Source organism: Schistocerca americana, chromosome 1 (genome assembly GCF_021461395.2).
Source record: "Schistocerca americana isolate TAMUIC-IGC-003095 chromosome 1, iqSchAmer2.1, whole genome shotgun sequence".
In the NCBI taxonomy this organism is placed as follows: domain Eukaryota; kingdom Metazoa; phylum Arthropoda; class Insecta; order Orthoptera; family Acrididae; genus Schistocerca; species Schistocerca americana.
In genome coordinates, this window is record NC_060119.1 from 645,564,648 (window position 1) to 645,582,271 (window position 17,624).

At 38.5% G+C, this 17,624-nt stretch overlaps 1 protein-coding gene across 1 annotated transcript in view; it reads left to right on the top strand.

Annotated features, from left to right (window-relative positions):
* Window positions 1-17,624, top strand: part of LOC124625756 (TBC1 domain family member 19) — a 179,099-nt gene that overhangs the window by 110,346 nt on the left and 51,129 nt on the right. The window contains exon 10 of the mRNA XM_047149199.1: window positions 12,232-12,394. Coding sequence (XP_047005155.1) covers window positions 12,232-12,394 — 163 coding nt within the window. The remainder of the gene's footprint in view (window positions 1-12,231; window positions 12,395-17,624) is intronic.

Here is a 17,624-nt window from a genome sequence, read left to right on the forward strand (position 1 = left end):
AAATGTTTCTGAAAGAAGAAGTAGTGCGGCACAAAACTGCGAAAATGAAAATGCACATGAAGCAAGCACGCGAGACTGCAATCATTGCATTGCTGTTAGAAGAGTTTCATACTTTAAAATATAAGTATGACAATCTCAAGAAACAAAACAGTGGAGATGTAACAATGTTATGAAAAGGAAAATTGCTACTCACCATATAGTGGCGATGTTGAGTTGCAGATAGGCACAACAGAAAGACTCTCACAATCAAAGCTTTCAGCCATTGAGGCCTTCATCAAGAATACACACACGTGCACACACACACACGAACACACACACACACACACACACACACACACACACACACACACACACACACACAGGCACGCAAACACAGCTCACATACACGACTGCAGTCTCATGCAACTGAAGCTCCACTGCGATCAGCAGCACCAGTGCTTGATGGGAGTGGCAACTGGGTGGGGGTAAGGAGGAAGCTGGGGCAGGGAGGGGAAAGAATAATATGGTGGGGATGGCGGACAGTGAAGTGCTGCAGATTAGATGGTGGGCAGCAGAGAGGTGAGAGGGGGGCAGTAGCAGAAGAGGAGAGAAATAAAAAGACTGGGTGTGATGGTGGAGTGACAGCTGTGTATTGCTGGAATGGGAACAGGGAGGGGCTGGATGAGTGAGAGCACTGATTAATGTAAGTTAAGGCCAGAAGGGTTACAGGAATGTAGGATGTATTGCAGGAAAAGTTGCGTAATTGAGAAAAGCTGGTGTTGGTGGGACGGAACCATATGGCACAGACTGTGGGGTAGCAATTAAAATGAAGGATATCATGTGTGGCATCATGTTCAACAACAGGGTGGTCCACTTGTTTCTTGGTGACAGTGTGTCGGTGGCCATTCATGCGGACAGACAGCATAGAACGCAGCACAGTGGTTGCAGCTTAGCATGTAGATCACGACTGGTTTCACAGGTAGCCCTTCCTTTGATGGGATAGATGATGTTAGTGACAGTAGTGGAGTAGGTAATGGTGGGAGGATGTGTGGTACAGGTCTTGCATCTAGGCCTATTACAGAGGTATGAGCCATGAGGTAAGGGATTGGGAACAGGAGTTGTGTAAGGATGTAGCAGTGTATTGTGTGGGTTCAGTGGATGGCGGAATACCACTGTGGGAGGGGTGGGAAGGATAGTGGGCATGACGAGAGGTTATCAAAACCCTGGCAGAGAATGTAATTCGGTTTCTCCAGTCCTGGGTGGTGCTGAGTTACGAGGGGAATGCTTCTCTGTGGCCAGACGTTGGGACTTTGGGAGGTGGTGGGAGACTGGAAAGTTAAGGCACAGGAGATTTGTTTTTGTACAAGGGTGAGATGTCAATTACTGTGGCTACACTGAGGTGAAAAAGTTCATCACTAAAACGCAAACAAAAAATTCATCTGGCTTTCATAACATTTCCTCTAAGGTACTTAAACATTCTCATAATGCCAATTGTATAGTACTTTGCCATGCATTTAATGAAGCCCTTCAACTAGGTATCATCCTAGACAGAATAAAGTATGCAGATGTGAAACCACTATTCAAGAAAGGGGATAAAATTGATGCTTCTAACTACCACCCGATTTCATTTTTGACACGTTTCTCCAAAATTCTTGAGAAGATTATACATAAGAGAATTGTGGAGCATCTGAACATCCACAGGGCTCTTAGCCATTGTCAGTTCAGGTTCCAAGCAGGCCTGTCAACTGATGATGCTATAGTTTCATTTATCAATAATGTTTTAGAAACACTGAACAATAGATTAGCTTCAGTTATTTCAAAAACTGTCTATTATAATTTAAATGGCACAATGCGAATGTGCCTTAAATCATACCTAACTGATAGAAAGCAAAGGGTATTGCTTAATCATGGAAATGGCAAAATAGCCTCATCTGGTTGGGAAATGGTAAGTAGAGGAGTGTTGCAATGCCTCTTGCTCTTTCTTATTTTTATTAATGACCTTCCACACTGCACAAAAGCTACTACCAAATTTACCCTCTTTCCAGATGATATGTCTCTTTTAGTTGAAAAAACGCATGACAGTGACATTGATTTCTATAAATGGTTCACCTGCATTGGCCTGATTTTAAATTTTAAAAAAGCCCAGTATATTCATTTCCATGGGTCTCAGAAAGTGCTGGGGGACATAAGTCTAAGTTGTAATGATCAAGAGATTCATCAAGTATATTCTTTTAAATTTTTAGGCCTCCACATCGACAATAAATTAAATTGAATGTGCCATATTCTGGATTTGAGAAAAAGACTTCGTTCAGCAACTTATGCTCTACATATTATAGCAACAACTGCAAATACTGATGCTGTTAAGGCTGCTTACTTTGGACATTTTCATTCATTGTTGTCATATGGCATAATGTTTTGGGGAAATCAACCAGTGACAAATTAAGTATCTGTCACTCGGAAAAGAACAATCCGAATTCTAAGTGGAGTGAGTAGAAATCATTAATGCAGAAATCTTTTTTAAAACACACAAAATATTAACAGTGACTTCACAATACATCCTATCCCCTATGTCCTTTTTGGTTACGAACCTACCCAAGCACAATCCTAACAGTGACTGTCATCGCTATGACAGAAGATTGAAACATGAATTGCATGTGGATGGAAAAAAGTTGAGCGTAGCACAAAAAGGTGTGCACTACTGATGCAAAAGAGTGTTTACTGCACTTCCTATGGACATAAAAAAATCTTACTTGTGGAATGCCACAATTTAAAAGTAAATTAAAAGAATATCTTCTGGAACACTCTTTTTACCCTCTTGATGAATTCTTTGCCATAAACACTTCTATATTGTAAGTCAGATATGACACATTGACTTGTAACATTTTCTGTTACTACTTTGTAACTGAATATCATGAGCTATGTCAGAATAACAATGTACTTCACTTCTAGAAATGTTATAACTTAATATGGAATAATTGTAATTTATTATTGTATTGTTTTATACCTCTGTTTTACTTTAGGAAGTGCCTAAGCTTGAAAATGTTAATATATTTTGTTCCTTTACACAGACTGCAACTTGTATCTATTAGCATCTATAAGTAGGATACTGTTCTCATGTATAATTATGACTCCCCTCCCATACAGTTCTCTTGTATATTGGATCTACAAACGTGAAGAAATAAATAAATAAGTAAAATAAGAATAACATGCCAGGGAGTCCAGCTGCACCACTGATTGCCCAATATCTGAGCTGGTACCCTTCCCACCACTGAACCACTGGGCACCCACCAGTGACTGATGCATCAATCCGGACATTAAGGCCTGCTGTAAAATTTGATAATTTTCCTGGTGAATCAGCTGTTCACAGAGATTTTGGGCTTGCAGCTGGTAGTCGTAAACTTCATTGCACGATATTTCAGCTGGACAATTGCCAGCGATCTTCACATCAGCCGAACGAGGACTGACGAAGAAGTTCTCCCCTCCATCTTATATAGTACGCTGATGGTACTGCCACACATGCGTTGAAGTCACAGAGACAGAAGGACTACACTGCCCAGCGACAGCACCCTTGCTGGTGGAACTGCAAAACTCAGCTGCCATCGGTATTGTCGCTGGCCGCAGCTGTCAGGGTCTTCTGGCATGTTTGCCTTGAGCAAATTTTGGAGATGATGGGATTCCACACATTATTCAATTGGTAAACACTGTCATAGTTCATTAGGTTTCCCGTTATGTGTATTTCAACAGATTCTTTGATAATGGATTCCCAAAAAGTTGTTGCTGTGACCAAAATCGAAATATTGTCATACTCCATTGAGTATCCGTTGGAAATACAATGTTCCACAACTGCAGACTTACTGGGTTGCAATAGGCAAGTGCAATGTTGATGTTATGTATGATGCTCTTCCACTGTATGCGTTGTCTGTCCTATATAGGTCATACCACATTGACACAGTATTTTGTAAATTCCCGCCTTCCACAGTAACAAATCATCCTTCACCGATCACAGTAAATCCGAAATCTTAGAAGGTGGACAAAAAACCACTTTCATATGTAAATTATTAAGAATCCTCACTATTTTGAAGGAGATATTTCCAACGAAGGGTAGAAAAGCTAAGGACTTGGCTGGCACATTCTCCTCTTTATCCATTTTCCGGTTCCTGGCTCTAGTTGAGAAGGCCCTGTTAATTTGCCGGGTCAAGTATCCTTAAATGTGCAAGTTCCTTAGGCAAATTCTCTGCATCCAACACCATACGTGCCCTGTGCACAAGGGTTTTAGGTACACTCATGGTTTGGGATGGGTGATGGCAACTTGAAGAATGCAAGTACAAATCAGTGTGAGTGGGCTTACAATAAACAGAATATCCCACCAAGCCGACACTCTTTCATTTAACCAAAACATCCAGGATTGGAAGGCAACCATCTTTCTCTAGCTCCATAGTCAATCGAATATTCTCATGGATGGAGTTAAGCTGATGAAAAACTTCTGTTAACCTTTCTTCTCTGTGGGGCCACACTATGAAAGTATCATCGACATATCTCCAAAAAACCAGTTGGTTTACAAACCACTGATTCAAGTGCTCTTTCCTCAAAATCCTCCATAAGAAGTGGTTAGCCACCAGAGGAGACAGAGGGCTGCCCATGGCAACACCGCCAGACTGTTCAAAATATCCCTGGTTAAACATAAAATAAGTTGAGGAAAGAGCATGCTGAAGCAAAGCAGTGATGCCCGATTCAAACTGTTGACCAATTAGCATCAAGAAATCTGCAAGAGGTACTTTTGTTAAAAGGTAAACTACATCAAAACTCACTAGAAGATCCAAACTATTTACTTGGAGAGCCCCCAGTCTGTTGATAAAATCAGCAGAGTTCTGTATCTGATGTGAACATTTGGCAATAAATGGTCTCAGCAAAGAAACTAGATGTTTGGCTAAATCATATGTGGATGCATCAATACTCACTATAAGCTGTAAAGGCAGACCTTCTTTATGTACTTTAGGAAGACCATACAGTCTTGGTGGTACACTGCCATGGGTAACCACTTGATGGTCTCTGGAGCTATCGAGGAAGAGTTCAAAAGTGCACACGTGTTCCATTGCACACATGCTGGGGCTTGATCAATCCTCTTGTACGAGGGTATTTCAGAAAGTAAAGATACACCGTATGCCACAGGAACAGAAGAGTTTTGGCGTGCAAGTTGGCAACACTGGTGTTAACCTTGAACCATTAGCTTTCTCCTTGCGGTCATTCGGCAGTTGAACATTGCTTCTGGTTGGAGTAGGTCATGTTTAAAATGGCTGCGCCGATTCATAATCCCGCCAAATGCAAAGTGCACTCCGTCATACGTTTTCTTCATTGCAAAAGGCAGCGACCAGTGGATATTCACAAAGAAATTGTTTCTGTTTATGGAAACATTATGAATTGACAAACTGTAACGAAATGGTGTTGTCATTTCTCTGAAGGTAGGACCGATGTTCATGATGAACAAAGAACAGGTTGGCCATCTGTGATCTTTGATGCCCTTCTTTGGAGAATGGAGGAAGCAATTCGTGCGAATAGACATCTCACATTGGAAGAATTGCATCAGATCATATCGGACATGTCAATGACAACTCTTTACAATGTTGTGACTGTCAAGTACAGGAAATTGTGTGCGCGCTGGGTTCCAAAACTGTTAACGGAAGAACACAAAAAGAAAATGATGGGCTTTGCACTCCACTTCCTCACACACTATGCTGAAGCAGGTGATGAGTTCCTTGATCACATTGTGACAGGTGATGAGAAGTGGGTTTATCACCATACACCTGAATCCAAGCAACAATCAATGCAATGGTGCCATTCGAATTCACCAAAAGCCAAGAAATGCAAAACGTTGATTTCAGTGAAGAAAATCATGGCTTCTGTTTTATGGGACAGACAAGGCATTCTTCTGTTGGAATGTATGCCTCCTGGAATGACAATTAATGCTGCTGCATATTGCCAGATTTTGAAACGTCTTCGAAGGGCAATTCAAGACAGGCGCAGGGGAATGCTGACAAGTGGAGTCTGCTTGCTTCATGACAACGCTTGGCTCCACACAGCACTTGTAACCAAAGCACTACTCAAACAATTCAAATGGGACGTATTGGACAATCCGCCATACAGCCTGGACCTTGCACCCACCGACTTCCATGTCTTCCATTACCTGAAGTCACATCTTAGTGGAAAATCATTCCATGATGATGAAGAGATCAAAGATGAAGTTGAAAAGTGGTTCTGACAACATGCAGCAACCTTCTATGACTGTGGGATACAAAAGCTTGTGCACCGACTTAACAAATGTTTGGGTAACGGGAGTGATTACATCAAAAAATAACAAATAATCTAGTTAATAAGACGTAACTGATGTTTTCTAAATAAATGTTCTATTTAAGGACTGTGAGCCATTGTATCTTTACTTTTCAAAATACCCTCATACATCCTATCACTAAGTAGACTATACATCTTCTCCAAATACAACCTACGAGGTAACAAAATTGTAGAATTACCTTTATCAGCCTTCAGCACCACTATTTCTGGATCTTCTCAAAGGTTCCGTAGTGCAGCCCTTTCTTCAGCGGTTATATTACTTTGTTGGGGAGGAGCTTTCAGGAGAACCCAACCAGTTTCCCTTCTTATTTCTTCAGCAGCGTCCATAGGAAGGTGACATACAGCTTGTTCAACACCACTTATGAAACTTATAAGAGGTACTGCACTTGGTGTAGGTGCAGAATTTAGACCTTTACCCAAAACTGACAGCGTCGCATCATCTAAAATCTTCTCTGTGAAATTAACAATGGAACATCATGCAGTTATTTCCTGTCGCGTCAGCTGTTGTGTCACCAAGCGATCAAATTTCGACATCTGCCAGGAACTAGCAGCCTTATATAACCAATCAAACTTGGCTGAAGTCACTCCATCCACCCAGTCCCATAATATAGGAGAAACAAGTGCTGCAATCTTCAAGTGTAGATGGAACAATTCTTCTGAGATGGCATCCAACCTTCATCTCGTATAACACATTCTCTCCTTCACTAGGCGAGCCGTACTATTGGACCAAAAAAGCTAGTCAGCTGGCCCACATGTGGACCCTGGACACCCAAGAGAAAGATTGAGAGTGCTATAAGGCCAAGCACTGGCCAGTGACATACAGCCTGGGAGATTTGTTATAGATTTTGAGTTCTGTGTGAAAGTGGGTCTACATGAAAAGTTACTAAAGCACTACTTTAGGCTGTATTGTTGGATTTCACATACAAGTTCAATGGTTATGAAACTTTGTTAAGAAGACAAAAGCACAGAGACATCATCCTTGTTCTCTGTATGAAGTCCATCTAAAGCCCTCAGGCACAGATCAAGAATTGGTGCTTCTCATTCAAGGAAACTGAAGACTCTTACAATGATCACTATGCTCATGATATTGTAAAGTACATGACATGACCAGAACACGAGGGTCCACCAGTACTGCTATACAGAGGACCAGTGACAAGATCTACATCCAGGCCATTGTAATTGGCTATAATGAGAACTTTTGAAACAGCAGGTCACAGTTTCGATGGAGAGCGAGCAATGCCACATGCAATTTGGCATAGCGGCTAGTGTCACTGGTTGGCATGCAGGTGTTTGCCATTTCAAACCAGACCACTAACAATTATTTGTTACTTAGTTTGTGTCATTTCTGGAAGGTGCTCGAAATATCTTATGCTTGTAATGTTTGTGCATTCTGGAGCAGTCAGTGTTTGCATAAATAGCAGGACTCTCAGGCCAAGAGTTCAGTTCTTTTCCGTGCTGGCTGTAAGTTGGTGTTTGTAATAAACATGCTGTCCAATGATTATCCTGATTTTTGACTTGGGACTTCATTCTGGTTATAAAGTGACAATATTAAGTAAGTTTCTTATGGTATAACAGGTTCATTAAACAAAATAATTCACTCAGTCTATGGTATTTAATCTTTTGCTTGAACATTTGCTGCATCACTCTCTCTTCTTCAATCATAGATCGACAGTGAGACCTGTTGGGTTCTGGGTAAATGAGCAGTTCACAAATCATGAAGTTACAGACCTTATTATTGTAATCCATGGCTGACATAAATATTTGCTATGGCTATTAAGAAGGCTGAGTCTGTGTTTGAATTTGATGGACTAGAAGAAATCAGGTACTTCAAATTATGTTTTTAAACAGGTGTTTTATGAATGTTTAAATAAATACTGTAGTTGACTGTTCAAAAATAGTTGACTGTTCAGCTCCTTTTCCTGACAATGTCCACAGGGTTTCTCTCTCTTTTCCTGAAAACTCATTTTGTTCATTCACTAATATCTACATTACATACACCACTGTATCATTTCCTTTCTTTATTTGTCCTTGCATCTTTATCATGATAGTATTGGACATGTCAAATACATTACACAGCATCTTCACAAAGGGAAGTAAGAAGAGAAAACATATGCTCAGACTGCAACTACAGTAGGACGGAAACATTGGAAACTTCACTGTTGCATTTTCAGTGGAAGACTTCCAGAATTTGTATTAAGTTGTGGAAATTTGGTTGGGTTGTAGTCCACGGAAAACACACTTAATAATGTGAGGCTCGATATATTTCGTATCGGTAAATACAAGTGTCCACATTACATCAAGTCATACAGTGAACTGAATAAGCAAGATGGTGTGAGCCATTAGGGTAAAGAGTCAAAGATCTTGTGATGGCAGAGGTATGATGTTCGTACTTGTCCACCCCACACAGACATCCCCCCCCCCCAGTTCCATTTCAGAAAAGTTCTCCACCAGTGCAAACCATGTTGCTGGGTTGTCCTCGGATAGCAGGGGCAGGGTTGGTAAGCGACCTGATGCTGACAACAAGGACACAGTTAGTTCTGTATCTGAGTCCTTTGTATGATGTGGATGCTGTAGCGGCATGGTGGACACAGACATCACTGTGTAGGATGCAAGCAAGCAGTCTATTGGAGCGGATAAGAATGGCACTGAAGCACTAGGAAATGATGCTGTAAAACTGTCCAAATCAATGTTCACGGTGCAGAAGTCTGATGTGGAATGCAGAAGGCATGGCCAATGCCATGTGAAAAGCAAGTGGGTGAAACCCCCTAAAAGTTTACTTGCAGTGGAGGTGAGGGGGGGGGGGGGGGGGGGGGGGGTAGGAGCAGACGTGCCTGGAGGAGCACAGTTAAATGTTCCCATCAGGCTGTCAACATGACGAGCTGGGGCATGTTCAGAGGTGCGAAAACCACAGGTAGTATCGTTATGCAGCACATTGCTTACATAAGGTAAGGGCCTGTAAACTGAACTGAGGGGCCAAATGGCCACGAGGGAAGGAAACGTACATGGAAATGTTTAAATGTTTGCGATATACAGTAGGACGTTGTCCACTTAGTAAACGAACAAAGTGGTAAATCACGCAGGCATCACTGGAGCGTGATCAGTACATGGTAAGTCTCCCCTGACCCACGGTCCTGGGTGACTTTCCCTTTTCCTAGATCTCTCCAGTCCTTTTCCTTCACCTTCTTCCTTCCCCTTCAACCCTTCTGCCTGAAAAAGTAGCCACTGGCTGCGAAAGCTTGCCAGTTACAACACTGTTTTATTTGTGTGTTCTGCCACCACTTAGTGAGTAGATTTTTTATCTATCCAATTAAATAATTTTATTAATAATTGATTGTTCCCATTTTTATATTACAGATTCAGTTCAGTTTTATCTAGCAAAAAGTAAATTTGGGTATGCTTCACTTGTACTGCCAGCAACCACCATATAACTTGATTGCTATAGACTATGCATGTTTGGTATGGAAGGTGAGAAAACAAATACAATGGCATGCAAATGGTCCATTTATTGGAATGAAATCCACCTACTACAGGGTTGTTATGCAACAAATTAACATATTAGAATGCCAATGGCAACACGTTGATTGGAAATTACAAAAATACGCAGAGATGGGTAAATGCACATGGTGGACCAGCTATCATGTCCAGACCATATACATCTCCCAACTAAAGCAGCTGGAATGGGCATACATAAAAAGTTCACTCTCTCAGGATGGGAAACAAAACCCATGTGTTACAGGGAACATATGCTAAAACTTACATCTATACACATAGAACACATAGTATAATATTTTGATCCCAGTGTTATTAAACGGAGGACATGTTTACATAAAATTTACATCTATACAAAGAAAGCAGAGTGCATCATTGTGATTCTAGCAACACCAAATGGTTCATAGCATGGATGTCTGTCTGACATAGCAGGCTAGACACACAATCCATTAAATTTTATTTGACATTTGGCCACCATTTCAGGAAGAACACCATAGTTATCTCTACACACGCAAAGGGGTGCAGAGTCTGCACACTATAGGAGCATACACATTACATCTTTTTACAGGTGCTGGACTGCTGTCCTTGGTAATATTAATGTTGTTGGTAATAGAGAAGCAAAGCCCAATGTCACACCTGGAATAACTCTTGGTAAGGGAGCATTGGATGCCCAGTTATTTGGAAGAGGTGGGTTCACTGGTTCTTCATGATAATGTAACCAGCCTTCAGTGTTCATGCTGTGTAATCAGACAAAGCCAACTTACCAGTATGTGGTCCTCTGAATGCTCCTACACTTATCTGGGAACATTGTGTGGCAAGCCATTAAGTTCTGTTGTGCTGTTAGTGCATAAATTACTCAGAAGCAGGCTCCGAGGTGTCAGGTTTCACTTATTCAGTGTCCATGTGGGAAGTGGGGGTAAAGGCTTCTGGCCATCCTTTCTGCACAGAAACACCTGCCTGTGGCAAAGATGTTGCTGGTGAGGTAATCCATGTTGCATACCTAAATGGTTTGTTGCATGCCCACATGTCCTCTGCTGTAGCAGAGTGCCACATTGTGAACACTGGGGAGCACATCACCACAATGCCTCACAGGTACTTTCTGCAGAAATACAGCAATTAGGTGAGAGTATTTTTCCCTCCTCATACAATGACAGTGTTCTGAACTGCTTGGCATCTCCATCAGTCACATAATTACCAGTACTGTGTATCAATTGTGTAATCTTATCTCCAAAAAACAACTGCTAACAGTGAAGGCAGGTTTATTCTGAAAACACAATAATAATAAAATTGTAGTCCCAGTGCCACCAGTATTAGGAATACTTCTATTTACACAACAGATCAAAATATCCAGAGCAATCCAACATTTTGCCAACAAGGAAGTTCCTTAATTTTCTGCAACTTTTAAATTTCAAATACTGGCAGGAGGTGTAAATTGATTCCGTGGAGTGCATGTCACAAGCAAGAAAGTCTAACCAGTAAAAAATATTGCACAATGTGCAAGCCATGGCAGTATTTCAAACAGTCATTACCACATCACATTTTATTGTAGAACTCTTGCTGCGTCTACAGACTTGCTAACTTACAATCTCACTGAATTCATAATCTGTTTGTGATACTTATGACAATAAAAGCCTCTTTTTATTCTTGAATACGCTCTTTTCAATAAGTTTAACATCTTGGTAAATACTTACAAGTCAAGGTTTCTTCCTTTGTAATCATGCTATTCAAATATAATATACCAACTGGTATTTTTAAAGTCAGCCATTTTTTACATAAAGAGTGTATAACACAACATATTATATATGAAACTATATTTGAGCATGGGCTTATTAATTACTCACACGCAAGAACAAGGAATATCTTCCCTTCACTTAGATCTGCTTCATATGTTAGTTCATAAGCAATATCATTCTTTCATCATAAAGTGTAGTGAAAATATCCAATTTTTTAGTGTGACTTATGTTATATATTCATTATAAACTAATTAAATTTCCCAAAAGGGAATTGACATCAAATGGACATTTGTCATGTAAATCTATAAGATAGCTTTCACTGATAATTATGCAAATATCCAAGTGCAAACAGCCTCTACCTAGGAAAATAATTTCAGTTTCCTTCCAAAATTAAGTGTGTTTGTGATACTTGATTTGATCATTGTCATTATATCCTCTGCTATTCTATCCCTATGTTTTTATCCAAGGAATTGTAATAATCAAATCAGTAACATCATATGACAGGAATTTGGAAGTAACAGCTTTCATAAAAGAAATGTTATTGATATACTAATCTTAAGTTTTTTCTTATATATTGTTCATTGCATTTGTTGCTGCCTTGTATTTTGCTGCATATATTCATTCTACTTTCCCATTACATCACAAATTCTTATGTAATTAATATGGGCTTATATTTTCATTTCAGGTTATGCTTTGTTTTTCTAGAGATACTGAAGTACTGTCCATCTTCCATCACAGTGCTAGCAATCCTTTCCATGCTGTGCTAAAGAACAAGCAGCCAACTATTGAGAATACAGTTGTATTCCCACCCAGTGGCATCATTCCTTTCCATGGATTTACAATGTATGGTATGCAGAACCCTAAGTAACTATTCCTCAAACCATTATGAAGGTGGCTTGTTATTATAGGTGCTTGACATTTAACAATGACTTATAATATCAAGATTAGAATATAACTGTTTACTCCCAGGAACCAGGAGGCAGAACAACAAATGACTTGTAGATAAAGTTTTTAGTTGTGTCATTAATTGAAAAAATGTTCTTTATACAAAAGTCATAACTACGATACAAAGAAATTACAGATATTGGCTGTGAGTGGGCATTGATTGAAATTAGTTGGACCAGGATTTAACCTCGGGTCTCCTTTTTACTAGGCAGATGTTCTGACCACTAAGCCAACCAGACACAGAGGTCTTTGTAACTGCAAGTACTACCCTAGCATGTCTCCCGTCAAACCCTTGTCTGAATATATATATAAAGCTGCATATCAACACAATTGCTTGTCTTGATTAGTACTGTATGACAAAAAAATCAATAAAACAGTTTACATATCAAGAATTTTGATGTAAGCCTACATAACCTTAGTAATACTGTATCTAATTTCTTGATACAGTTGAAGGTATTTTATGTTGGTGGTCTGTAAACTGTCAGCTGATTGCACCTTTTTAGAGCCATAAATACACTTAGTATGAAGAAGAACATAGCAGTGCCTACATTACTTTTGTTTCTGCTAGTTCATTATTTGGCTATGGTTCACTTTGCCTATTGTATTATACCAACATGGAATTACAATCTACATCTACATCCACGTACAATTATATACCTTACCTAACTACTTACATGGCATTAATGTGGATTGTTCTTGTTGTATGGCCCTACACAGCAAGTAAAAATATTCCCTCAATACTTAATGAGCACAATGTTCATGGAATATTAGACTCAGTAAAATGTTTATATATAAGTATATAGTTCTGGCAATACCGGCCATGACCTTCTTCTTCTGTGCGGATGCACACACATTACTCAAACTCTTATGGGACTTGGTAAGAATGTCTTCTACGAGTAATGAGTGTGTTGGGTAGGGACACTATGAATGTAGTGTGTGGACATATAAAGTGAGAATGTGGGTCTCAAGGGAGGTGTGTGTGAGATAATCCCTGCAGTCACACTATCCTCTAAGCCCTTGGTGGCTCAGATGGATAGAGCATCTGCCATGTAAGCAGGAGATCCTGGGTTCGAGTCCCGGTCGGAGCACACATTTTCACCTGTCCCCATTGATATATATCAACACCCGTCAGCAGCTGAAGGTATTAATATATAATTCTAATTTCGTTCTAGATGGCTGCAGGTCATCAGTGGTATCTGTTCTTTCAGACATGTCCGAAAGAACAGACACCATATCCATATAAGTATATTTTTGCACAAGAGTTAAGGAATTCCGATCCAAATGCAGGTTTGATTTCTGCCAAGTATTAACTGAGTGAAAGCTGCTTATTCTTGGGAATAAAAGATATTGTTAACAAGAAATGACAGTAAGTGATCCGAATACAGTGGTTACATCAACCTCAAGAATTTCTGGATGTGCTGTAACAAAAATGTTCTTAGCTAAATTTCATTGTCTCTACAAAGAACTTCAGAAAGTGATCAAAGCAGACTTCAACTAAAATATGTTAGCTGGAAGCAGCGAATCCACTGAATTTATGACTTATTCATAAACTTTTCTAAAGGTGCTAGAGAAAGCAGTAGACCAGTGACCATCATCGATAATGTTATTACAAACTATTAGTTTGAAAATGCAAATAAATACTGCTTCGGCCTAGACATTTCAGATCATTCAGCTCTGTTTATTGAGCTTACAAAACCAGACAAATTAAGATCACCAAAAATATACAAAAAAAGGAATTTCAGCTTAAGTATATGGACTTTTCCCATAGTAAACTAAATATTGTAACCTGGCCTGTAGACCACCAGAGCTTCAAGCACTGGAAACTCAGACACTTTCTTAAATTGTTTTGTAGATATATGCCATGAATCTTTTTCTCCTAGATCTTCATAAAAGAAAGGAAACAGTAAATTTAAGTGGATTACACCAAGAACAAAAATCTCTACTGCCAGAAAGAGACAGCTCCATAGTGTGTTAAAATCAAACAGAAATCCTAATTTTCCTATGTACTTTAAACACTATGAAGCTATATTGAGGAAAATTGTATTGACCACTAAAACAAGCAAATGATATGTTCATCCTCATAAATGGAAATAAGACAAAAGCAGTTTGGTCAACTGTTCAAAGAGAATTAGGAACAAAAGTCAAAAGACAAGTGATACTGAAAATTAGATTTGGAAATAGTATTGTAAGCCCCATTCAGGTGTTCATTTGTTTAAATAAATGCTTCTTAAAGGTTGCAAATTCAGATGTAGATATGGCAGCCAATCAAAACAGGGAAAATTTCATAGGTTTGGAAAGCAACAAGAACAGATAGTTATACAATTTGAAAAATCACCCAAAGAGATGTGGAAAATGAAGTACTGTCTTTAAAAAACAAAGCCTCACCTGGGTGGGATGAAATACCCACATCAGTAGTCAAGGACATGGATGATTTCATTTCGCTACCACTGTCAGTTATCATAAATCAGTGCTTTGAGCAGGGATGTTTTCCAAATAAATTGAAATAGCCCATGATAAAACCATGATTCAAAACAGGATCAACAGAAGATATGGGGGTTACCATCCTTATATCTCTTCCATCAATCTTCACTAAACTGTTTGAAAAAATTGCAGCAAAACAAATTCAAAAATTTTGTACTATAAATGACATAAAGTTTGGAAACCAGATTGGATTCCAAGTAAAAAATGCTAAATGCCATCAGTTAGTTTAGTCAAAAGATGTGTTCATTAGATAAGGGTACAAAGGTTACAGGAACATTCTGTGACTTGTTAAAAACCATTCCTTACTTCTACTCATATTGTGTATATACAGAATCAGGGATAGTGTTTTGCAGTGGTTTCTACTCTTACTTAACAGACAGGAAATTAAGAACAATCATAATTTCAGATTCAAGCAAGATTCTGATTTCAAGCAAGTAATCCTCATAGTGGAAAACCATTTTCCAAGATGTTGCTCGAGGTTCAGTATTGAGTCCTTGTCTGTTTTTTTTCTACAAAAATGGCTAACCACTAGCTATTCAAGTTCATTTAGTTTCATTTGATAATGATACATCACTTATAATTTAAAATGAGGTGCCTGAAAGAACTCCATAAAGTGTCAAAAATGCTTTACAAACTTTGAGTCCCAATTTTATCAAAATGAACTAAAACTAAATATAACTAAAACCAGAATGATGCAATTTGATGTTCATTAGGACCTGTGATAACAAGAATATTACAGAAGCAAATCATTTGAACTTCTTATGCCTAAATTTTGATTGATATTTGAATTGGAAACTACACATTTACTACTTAGCAAATAAACTGAATGGCTTACTATTTGCAATGTGCATTTTGTTAGGTGCCACAAACATGGACACCATAAAGATAGTCTATCATTGCTACTATGAGTCAGTTATGTGTTATGGTATAATTTTTGGGGGGGATTCAGCAAATGTCTCAAGGCTTCTAGTATTACTGAAGAAAGTAATTAATTTGAAATATGGGCATTGCCAAACAACAGAAAATGTGTCCACCATTGTTTAAAAGTTTGAAAATACCATATACCATCCATTCCCTCCATTATATGTATATATGTGAAATGTGTTTTATTCATCTCATGACATTTCAGAACATGTGTCTGATCTACAGGAGACATGTCAAGGTTACAATTTGCTTATTTAAAATTTTGTCACACTTATAATAATACTTTGTGGAGAGTTTACTTATTTAAAATTTGTCAAACTTATAGTATTTACATCTACTATAACTATCATAAATTTTTATTCCATTTTAGGTACTCAGCTCAAAGTATCACTTCACCCTTCATGAAATCTTCCACAAAGTAGTAGCATTGTTCAATTACAAAATCATGTAACATGCTTTTTAAAATATTTTTCTTCATATTCATTATGTCATACCGTTATATTGTGTTGTGAATTTTCATGGCTATATACTGAGAAGTCTGGGCACACAGTTTTAAGCAATGAGAGGTGAGCATAAAGTTCTCTTTATGTCTTGTGTCATATGAGTGTTCAAAATGATTTTTTTTAGTAGATCAGCTTTGCTGCATAGGAAAAGAACCACCTCAAAGATGTATAAAGAAGGGACAGTTAATATTTTTAGGTCTTTAAATAATGGTCAACATGATGCCCTCGGCTATGCTGAGCACATGTTGCGAATGATTTTTTAAACTGAGTTTCCCCAAAGAATTATGCCATATCGAATAATTGATTCAAAGTAGCTATAATATGCTATTTTTCTGGTGGCCATATCAGTGGCACAGGCTAAAATTTCCATTGCAAATGCAAGGCTGTTTAACTTATATGCTATATATTCTATATGCGCATTCCAACTCAAAGTTCTGTCTTAAGTTTATTTCCAGGACCCTGACTGAGTCAAGTTCTTCCATTTTTTGATTGTTGTGAGTGACACAGATTTCTTCAGTTTTTGAATGTTTTGTTTTAAAACTCATCATGTGGATTTTTGAAATGTTTAGCCTTAAGCAATTTTGACTGAACCATGTTTCAAGGTTACTTAACATATTCGTGACACTCTGTGGTATATTGCCAGAATTTTCATTTTCAATTAGGGCAGAAGTATCATCTGAAAACAAAGTTAAATGAGTATTTATATTGAGAGGCAAGTCATTTACATAGAACAGGAATAAAATGGGTCCAAGGATTGAGCCTTGAGGAACACCTTGTGACACAGTTTTCCACTTGGAGAAGTGATCTGTTCCATTTAATGTGATTACTACCTTTTGTTTCCTCTCCAAGAGATATGATTCAAATATCCCTTATTCCATACCTGTTGAGTTTGAAAAGCATCAGGGCATTGTTTACAGAGTTGAACGCTTTTGTAAGATCACAGAACATTCATGTGACCTTAGCTTTCCTATCTTGTGATGAAGTAATTTTTTCGATTAACTCATTTACCGCATCTACTGTGTTTTTGCCTTGTTGGAAGCCAAATTGCTTATGTGAAATGATATCATTCTGCGGGTTGAAACTAAGTATCTGTAAAGCAGCAATTTTTTCAAATATTTTTGATATGACAGGGAGTATAAAGGTGGGCGGTAATTTCCCATATCATCTTTTGAATCTTTTTTAAACAATGGTTTTACTTCTGTGTATTTCACAGAGTTTTAAGCAC